A 10165-nucleotide genomic window follows, 5' to 3' on the forward strand; every position below is an offset into this window, starting at 1 on the left:
TTGACCCTATTTACTATACAAATTATAAATACTTAAAATCTTTAAAATTATGTCATATCATCTATTAATGTATTAATTACTATATTAATGGATACATATAACATTATTCAAATAAAATTCATTCTCATAGTACCGACCTTTTAGGGCCCAACAAGTATTTAATGTAATTTCTTTGGTTGGTACAAATTTTTATTTATAATAGTTGTTTGGGATGTGATATATAAATGTACTTTTAATTTTTTGACTAAAAAAATAAAGAAAAAAAAGATGACATTTGAAATAATTTTTTAACTTTTTACAAAAAGATGTGTAATAAAATATTGTAATAAAATCAAAATAACCATTTTACCCTTTTGACTTTTTGAATTTTTAGATAGTTGAACTTAAATGACAAAATAATGGGCTTGTTTGGTTTGTTTTTGAAAAAAAAATTTGGAAAAAATTCTCTACAAACAAATTTTCAAGAGTAATCAAACCAAATTAATTTTTTCAAAAAAAATCTCAAAATTTTGTTTGGTTTGCTTCTTTCCAAAATCACACTTTCTCTCATACACATCAAATCAATCACTTTTTTTAAAACTTTCTCCCCAAAATAATTTTCCAAAATAATTTCTAAAAAAAAGCAAACCAAACATGTTTTCGTATTTTTTATCTCAAAAACTAATCTACAAACACAAACCAATTTTGTCCTAGTGACTTCCTCCACAAGCCACTCTTGAATAATTAAACTTTTTAGTTTATCCCAAACATCCCTTAAATATTCACAGAATATCATATTATATTATTTATTGGATTTTTTTAAAAAAATAAAAAACTGTAATACGTGTTAAGTAAGTAATAATAATTTTGAAACAATGTTCAATATCATTTGTTAATTAGCATTTTTATATTGTGTTTTAAAATTTTAATCCTAATAACAAGTGTTCCAAGGATACAAAAATAAACAAAAATAAAAATAAAACTCAAAACACTTTCTTCTAAACTTTATTTATTTAAAAAAATATTTAACATATATTTTTTTAATTTATAAACTATAAGCAAGAATATCATGACTTATGAGACACTTGATAATGTTTGATCATTTAATAATTGATCAACAATGGAGGTCATCTGATTTGAAAAGATTAAATAATTTTTTATTTTTTATTTTTTTGGTCACAATAATTAATATCTCTTCTTTATTTTTTTAGGGCAAATTACATATACACCCCTCCAGGTTTGACAAAATTACAGATACCCCTGAGGTTTGAGAAATTACGAATTCCCCCCTGAATGCTATATTTGCATAAGAAATTAGGGGGTAATTTGTTATGAAATATAAACCTCAGGGGGTAAATTGTTATGAAAATACAAACCTCAGGGGGCGGGATGTAATTTCCGAAACCTCAGGGGTATCTGTAATTTAACCAAACCTGGAGGGGTGTATATGTAATTTGCCCTTTTTTATATATTTTTTTATAAAATATTAAAAAATAGGGCAAATTACAAACACCCCCTCGAGGTTTAGTGAAAATACAAATTCCTCCCTGAGGTTTGAGAAATTACAAATTGCCCCTGAGAGTTAAATTTTCATAACAAATTTGAAAAAATTAGGGGGAATTTGTATGAAAATAAAAACCTCAGGGGGTAATTTGTTATGAAAATATAAACCTCAAGGGGTGGGATGTAATTTCTCAAACGTCAGGAAGGAATCTGTATTTTTACAAAACCTCGAGGGAGGTGTTTGTAATTTGCCCTAAAAAAGATACTTATTTAAAATATCTCAAACAATCATGTCAACCATGTTTTGGAGGCGCACGCGCGATCAAATGAGCTCGTGCTCTGTCATGCCTTTGCTTTGAAACCGTCAAATCACTTTTTCCTGACGCTTTTTCGAGAAGCCACGTTTTTTTTATGTGTTTCACTTTTATAAATTTTATCCAAAAGGCCTACAAATTGTATCTAAAGAGTCATCCTTAACATAAATTAATATATTAAATTCATATTGCAAGTATACTTTAAATTTACATCAAAAAAATTATTTTTGATTTAATTTTTAATTTTTTGATTTTTCGTAAGCATATCATCTGTTTTTTTTTAAAAAAAAAATATTAAAACATGGGTAATTATAGTAATTTTGGAACACTATATTGCTTTTTGGATAAATTTGAAGTCATTGATTTCGTTTGGATGTGACATTTTTTAGTTTATAGTTAAAATGTTTTTTTTTTTTGTGATTATTTTAATGCTAACCCACCCCAATCCACCATGCCAAACCAATGCATAGTAATTAACGATCAATTTAATTTTTAACATAAATGATCTGCTCGATACAAAATACATAAGTTTGATTATTGAGATGGTTCCAAAATGATCTATCAATAGGCTAAACTGGACAATCCAATTAACTCAACCCATTCAATCTTTTGAAAAAAAAATTAAAAGTATGCATATATATAAAAGTAAAAAATTATAATTTATCATATTACATTATTATGAGTCAAATTTCAAAATTTGTTTATTTGTTTTTTTTAGTTACATAAAGGATAGTACAATAGTAAAAATTACTTATCAATGCTAATTTTTAAAAATTATTACATTTTTATGTAAAAATTTATAATTTTAGTATTAACGTTTATAACATTTATCATACTAACGGACAGAATGCTTCCCGCCATAAGGAAGGATAGGGTGAGGAAGTTTGGGCATTTTAAATAGATTATTAAATAATAACCACTCACCACATGATTATTATTTAAATGCATAATAAAAATTAATTTTATAAAATAATAAATAAATAAATATGTAAAATATTTATTAATTTTACATAATTTTATCTTTGATAAGTGAAAATAATTTTTAAAAACTAAAAAAAAACATTTATTTTTATTAAATTAATTAATATTTTATTAAATTGACAATTTTACTTGTAAAATTAAATAATAATATTTTTAATTATTTCTATTTAAAATAAAATTTAAAAATTATAGATAAATATGTCACAATTCAAAAAGGGACGGCAATAATATGAATCCTAAATTATAAAAGTTGTTAGGGCAATTCAATTTAAATTACTTGAGATTTATGGCATCTTTATTTGACAAGGACAGGTGCCTGCGTTCATGGTGCATGCATGTGTTTCACGAACTTCAAAGTTTACTGCCAACCCACATGACTCGTTGTGTAACGGAAGTGGTCCCTGAAGCATAGTTTGGTAGCTGTGAGCTTTATGATAGGTGAAAGAATATAATTTATGATTTTGTAAGATTTATTAGCCGCAGAGGTTACTCTGGCCATGTGTGGCATGGATTTTTTTAGTTATTTTAATTATAAAAATATATATATATTAAAAAATTAATAACATAAAATATCATATTTAAATAAAATAAAATATTACATTTAAATTATAATTATTTTATTTTATCTCTTGTAAAAGTTAAAAAATTAAAAAATTTATTCTAAACAAAATTTTTTAACCTTAAATTAAAATAACCAAGAAAATTGAAAAGCCAAAAAAGTGACCCACGTTCCAAATGATGGTTTTGTGTGGTTAGATCTTTTATGATTTTGTATTCAAAGAAGAAGAATTTAAATTATATTTTATTTTGGGAATGATTTATTTTTTAATTTTTATATTTATTATAAAAAAAATATTAAAAAAATAATGTGATATAAATAAGTTAATAAATCAATAAATTATTTATTTTTTTGTTTACCCAAAACAATGGGACAAATGAGACATGGGGTTAGAGATGGCTATGGGGCGAATGGTATGTACAATTTGCCTAGTTCAACTTGATAGTTTTTGGGAAGCAGGTTGAGATTAATTTAACTCATTAAAAGATAAAATAAATTAAAAAGTTAATAAAATAAAATATTACATACAAATTATAATAATTTCATATTTTTTCACAAAATTATAAAAAAGTCACAAGTTCTTTCCAAACGGAACTTTTATAGTTAGACTAAAATAATCAAAAAATTCAGTTAAAAAGTTCTTTCCAAACAAGGCTTCAAGTTTGAGAAAAATATTTAATTCATAGAATTAGATTGGACTAAAATTTTTAATTTTTTTATTAGACTTGGGGCTCAGTTGACAATTAGGGCTAAATTAGACAATTAAAAAAAGTTATATTAGTAAATAAGATAAAATGTCACATTCAAATTATAATTATTTAATTTTTTCTATCATATTCATCAATTACAAATCAAAAGTTTATCCCAAGAGGAATTGGAATAAAAAGTTTTAACTGTCCAATTCAACCAGTCCATTTATAAAATATTTATTTTAATTTTTACATTATTTAGTTATAAAATAAATTAATATATATATATATATATTTATAAATATATATACTTTTTTCCAAAGATTAAATTAAAATGCTTCTTAAAAGATTATATTTATTTTTAAATTTAAATAATTATTAAAATAATCTAAATAATTCAGTAATTTTCAAAATGAGAAAAAAATATATTTACTAAATTAAGTAGACGAATTTGAAATGACAATATTAGATGTGATGTTGGGCCAAATCCAACTTAAAATAATACATATATCTTTAGAGTGTTTGTGATTCGTAGAGGCATTTTGACAAAAGACTAATCTTATACATAGAGGCATTTTGACAAATTGATAAAAAAATCAATTTCTACTTTTTAAGTTTTTTGAGTTACATCTCTACGTATTTACAAAAACAAAAACAAAAACAAAAAAAACAACAACAACAACGCAACAAACAACTTTTTATGGTCTTCTCAAAACATACTTGTCCAGCCGAAACCCAACCTATCCCAATGTTTGGCCGTGAGCAAAATTTTCGTTTATGTCATCAATCCTACTACTATAAATACAATACAAATACCCCGCAACGCAACCATATTCTATTCTATTCTATTCTATTCTATATCATAATATTATCATTGTAGTATTCTATTCTATTTGGTCTCTCCCACTTCCCTCCCTGTCTGGTTTACTTGCAAGTTCTGCCATTGTTGTTGAGCATTCGAGCTCTCCAAAAAGACAACAAAAATGACAGTAGGTTCAGGCATAACAGTTGCCGACGGTAACCTCAATGTCCTCGGAAACCGCGTTCTCACCGATGTCCCCAACAACATTGTTCTCACTCCGCCCGCCGGCCACGCCTTCACCACCGGCGCTTTCCTCGGCGTCCGATCCGATCAGGTCGGAAGCCACCGCGTCTTCCCCTTCGGAAAACTCGAGTACGTCAATTTTATTTATTTATTTATTTATATATATTTTTTTGTTGTTGTTGCTGCTGCTGTAGATTGATTTATTAGTATTAAAATTGTGTTTAAATTTGATGATATTCGATGGATTGCAGGGGATTGAGGTTCATGTGTGTGTTTCGTTTCAAGATGTGGTGGATGACGCAGAGGATGGGAAGTTTCGGCAAGGATATACCCTTCGAGACTCAATTTTTGATCGTGGAGACGCACGAGGGTTCGCAGCTTGGGGAAGGGAGTGAAGATCAATCCGCATTGTACACCGTCTTTTTGCCTATTCTGGAGGGTGATTTCAGGGCTGTTCTTCAGGGAAACGCCAATAACGAGTTGGAGATTTGTCTCGAGAGTGGTATGTTAATTACAATAGATTCTGTTTTTCTTTTTTTCTTTTTTTCTTTTTTTATAAATAAGTTGAAAACAACTATATTTGAGAAATTTGTCTGACATGGGTTTGGTAAATAAGTTCAAGGGGTGTGTTTTGAGATATTATTTTTAAAATAATTTTTTTTGGAGAGAATTTAGAAAATTTTGAAAATTTATTTGGTTGTATATTTTGTAAATAATTTTTGAGTTTTCGAGTTTTGAGTAATTTGATTTTTTTTTTTTTTTTTTTTTTTTTTGTAATTGAATAGATGGTGTGAGGAAAAAAAAAAAGAAGTAATTGATTGATGTGTAATAGAGAAAAAAATGATTTTTAAATTTTTTTTAACCAAACATATTTTAAGAATTTTTCCTCCAAAAACGTGTTTTGAGAGAGAAATCAAACCAAAAATGCATATGTATTTGCATTGGTTTGTGTGTATGATGATGACAATCTTCGTTTCGTTTTGATTGCAGGGGATCCTGCTGTGGATGGATTTGAGGGGAGTCATTTGGTTTATGTGGGAGCAGGATCAGACCCGTTTGATGTCATCACAAGCGCAGTGAAGTAAGTCCAATTCAATCCTCAGATGCAGATTGTATGTCCTCGATCATGAATTTGGATATGAAATTAATATTCACTTCAAATTGGCAAATCTAGAGTTTCTTACATTACGTTTGGATCTGAATTTATTGAGGGAAAGAAAGTAGTTGGCATCAATTGTATTTATTCATGTAGTATATGGATAGTAAAACAAAAATGTTTGAGACTTCTAAAAAAAATCTTTTAATTTAATGTGGGTCAAATTTTGATTTGTCACAACTTTTAACTTTTGAATTTGGGAATTAAATTATGAGTCTTAATAAGGAAATAAATTGATTTGTTTGATAAATGTCTATTCATTTTTTTTTTCTCATTTTTCCTTACCAAACTAAACAAATGCAATAGTTAAAAAAAATAAATAAATAAATAAAAAAACTAAACTAAACTAAACAGAAGCAACAAATTTTGCTTCTCTAATGTTATCTTCATTTTCTTTCTTTTCCCTAAAGCATTACTGAAAAAAATTAAAATGGAAATGCATTGGCATAATGATTTGTGCATGTTGCCTATTTTGTTATGTTCAATACAATTTGTTTTTTTTTAAAATGTTACATATTCCTTCAACATCTTAACTACTTGCTTTTACCAGTTATAGAAAATAAAAACTGAGTTGTGTGTGGTGTTATTTGGTCTGAAGACGGTCAAACTTCTTTTTTAAGCATGAAAATTAGAGCTAGGATATTAACTTGATGACACTCTTTCTTTATCCATCTGTTTTAAGGATCGATTGTTGATTGTTGATTGTAGTTCTAAATTTATACAGGACTGTTGAGAGACATTTACAGACATTTTGTCATCGTGATAGAAAAAAGGTAGTATATTTGTTCTTAAAAGATATCCAGTTGCTGCAATGTAGTTTTGTGTAAGTTGCTTTTTAATCCATTTAAATTTTGATCTCTTTGTGCTTCAACATGGTTCAGATGCCAGACATGTTGAACTGGTTTGGCTGGTGCACCTGGGATGCTTTCTATACTGATGTTACCGCAGAGGGTGTGAAGCAAGGATTAGAAAGGTCTGGCACTTAACTATGTAGACATAGTATCAATTTACATGATCCTAGTGCCAATGAAATGTTTATGGAAATGATAATGCCACGCATGGGAGTCACGGACTTTTCTCTTCACGGGTATTGTGTTACACTCCCCGCGAGAAGGAAATCTGTGGCACCAACATAATATCCAATGTATTAACTACTAGTCATTTTCTTCAGCTTTGAGAAAGGAGGGATTATCCCGAAGTTTGTTATCATTGACGATGGTTGGCAATCCGTTGGCATGGATCCTGTCGGCATTGAATCTAAAGCTGATAATACTGCCAAGTGAGCACCTAAACAAAAATAGTTTTCTTTATGCTGTCCCAAGAATTCTTTTGCTGTCTAACAATTCTACTCCATTCTTTTTGTTGTCATTCCAGTTTTGCAAATAGATTAACTCATATCAAAGAGAACCACAAATTTCAGAAGGATGGAAAAGAGGGTCACAGGGTAGAAGATCCAGCAATGGGACTGCGACACCTTGTTTCTGAAATCAAAGACCATAATGCCATGAAGTACAATTCCTTACTTGGTCCACATAAACTGGTTTTTAGATACAATTTTCGATAAGCCTCTCATGGTTACATTGTCCCCCTGAATTTGTAGGTACGTTTATGTGTGGCATGCAATAACAGGGTACTGGGGTGGTGTTAGACCTGGTGTTACTGAAATGGAACACTACGAATCTAAGTTAGCCTACCCTGTTTCATCTCCTGGAGTTGAGTCAAATGAACCTTGTGATGCTTTGAATAGCATTACCAAGAATGGGCTTGGCCTTGTGAACCCTGAGAAAGTGTTTAACTTCTACAACGAACTTCACTCTTATCTTGCCTCAGCTGGTATTGATGGGGTCAAAGTAGATGTTCAGAACATCCTTGAAACTCTTGGGGCAGGCCACGGTGGAAGAGTGAAACTTGCTAGGAAATATCATCAGGCATTGGAGGCTTCCATTTCTCGAAATTTCCCTGATAATGGAATTATTTCTTGTATGAGTCATAATACAGATGGTTTGTACAGGTATACTTTCTCTTTCATAGCAAATCTACGATGATTTAGCTATATAGGTCATGTTGTATTATAATGACTGGAGTTCTGAGGAATCTTGATCCATTATATATTTTTGCAGCTCAAAGCGGTCAGCTGTGGTAAGAGCATCAGATGATTTCTGGCCCAGAGATCCAGCATCACACACAATTCATATTGCATCAGTTGCATACAACACCATTTTCCTCGGAGAGTTCATGCAGCCCGATTGGGATATGTTTCATGTAAGCTAATCACAATTCAACAGGTGATTAACTTTGAATTTTTTCTTTTCTTTTTCTTTTCAGTTTTTAACTTGGAAAACTATTTTATGACAGAGCTTACACCCAATGGCTGAATACCATGGAGCTGCTCGTGCAGTGGGAGGCTGTGCTATTTATGTCAGGTACAGTCAACGATCATGCATTTCTATTAGTTACGGTTATAATAGTATTCAATTCAATAATCACTTTCTCATGTTGGGTAATGTACATTATGCAGCGACAAGCCTGGGCAGCACGATTTTAATCTACTGAAGAAACTAGTACTTCCTGACGGTTCAATTTTGAGGGCCAAACTTCCCGGTAGACCAACAAGGGATTGCTTGTTCTCTGATCCCGCCAGAGATGGAAAGAGGTATTATATAGAACAAAAATTGCGTAAATTATTGGTAGTCTTTAAAAGGCTGTGTTTGCTTATTCTACTGTTGATGGTCCAACAGTCTTCTTAAGATTTGGAATCTGAACGATTTCAATGGAGTTGTTGGGGTCTTCAACTGCCAAGGAGCTGGATGGTGTAAAGTTGGAAAGAAGAATCTGATCCACGATGAACAGCCTGGCACAGTCACTGGAATCATCCGAGCTAAAGATGTTGACTATTTGCCCAAAATTGTCGATGATGGATGGACAGGAGACTGTGTCCTGTATTCCCATCTTGGTGGTATGTCCCACTTTCCTTTTTGGCCATATATGTTGCCCAACTCCACAAAAATATCCATTATGTTCAAGAAAATGCCCAAAGCAGTTTTTACTAATTTCTTGCGATGCCCATTGCAGGTGAGGTGGTGTATCTTCCAAAGAACGCGTCTCTGCCAATTACCCTGAAGTCGCGAGAATATGAAGTTTTCACAGTGGTTCCTGTCAAGAGATTGTCCAATGGTGCTACTTTTGCTCCTATAGGTCTTGTCAAGATGTTCAATTCCGGAGGAGCCATCAAGGAACTAGAATATAAATCCGGGAGGAGTGCTAGTGTTAGCATGAAAGTGCGTGGGTGCGGCATATTTGGGGCATATTCATCATTTCGACCCAAGCGGATAACAGTTGAACTGGAGGAAATGGAGTTCGAATACGAAGAAGGATCTGGATTGGTCACCATTGCTTTGAGAATTCCAGAGCAAGACTTGTACCTTTGGGACATGGTCATTGAATTGTAAAGCATTTGATCACCTTCTGGTAGTAGTCAGATGATTCAAATTCACTCGATTCAAATCCTTCATAAAGACCTGTAAGAGAAATTTTCAGATCTTTGCTGTGCGAAGGATTAATAACTGGGAATATCATTGTTGGTGTATTGTTGTTGTCAGTGCATGGAATTTCAGAAAGAAATTGCTTAGTTGTTTGCAGTGGTAGAGTACCACTTCACTTCGTGTAACAAAATTCTGCAGATGAAATGGTAGTTTTTTATTCTAGTTCACAATTAATCTTCATCTAGTCATCTTTTTTAATCATAAATTTTCAGCTAATGGGTGATAACGGGGGTGTTTGTTTCAACTTTTCAGAGTTAACTTATGACTTTTAGCTTTGAAAAAGTTATTTTGGACTGTTTAGTTAAACTTATTTCAAACAGCTTCTGATTCTAAAAAATAGAAAAAGACCCAAATGGACTATAGATTATTATTATTATTTTTTATGAGAAATGTAGAC

General features: G+C 30.7%; 1 protein-coding gene across 1 annotated transcript; it reads left to right on the forward strand.

Moving 5' to 3' along the window:
* The first annotated feature begins 4559 nt into the window (after positions 1-4559).
* On the forward strand, positions 4560-9942 carry SIP1 (seed imbibition 1). The gene is made up of 13 exons (XM_028261248.2): positions 4560-5199; positions 5322-5572; positions 6061-6151; positions 6951-6999; positions 7108-7199; positions 7398-7505; positions 7601-7735; positions 7827-8237; positions 8347-8488; positions 8582-8649; positions 8745-8879; positions 8965-9182; positions 9299-9942. The coding sequence occupies exons 1-13, from the start codon at positions 5009-5011 to the stop codon at positions 9673-9675; spliced, it is 2268 nt and encodes a 755-aa protein (XP_028117049.2). The 5' UTR covers positions 4560-5008; the 3' UTR covers positions 9676-9942.
* The last annotated feature ends 223 nt before the right edge of the window (positions 9943-10165 follow it).

Source organism: Camellia sinensis, chromosome 8, assembly GCF_055761805.1.
Source record: "Camellia sinensis isolate YWXY chromosome 8, ASM5576180v1, whole genome shotgun sequence".
Classification (NCBI taxonomy): Eukaryota; Viridiplantae; Streptophyta; class Magnoliopsida; order Ericales; family Theaceae; genus Camellia; species Camellia sinensis.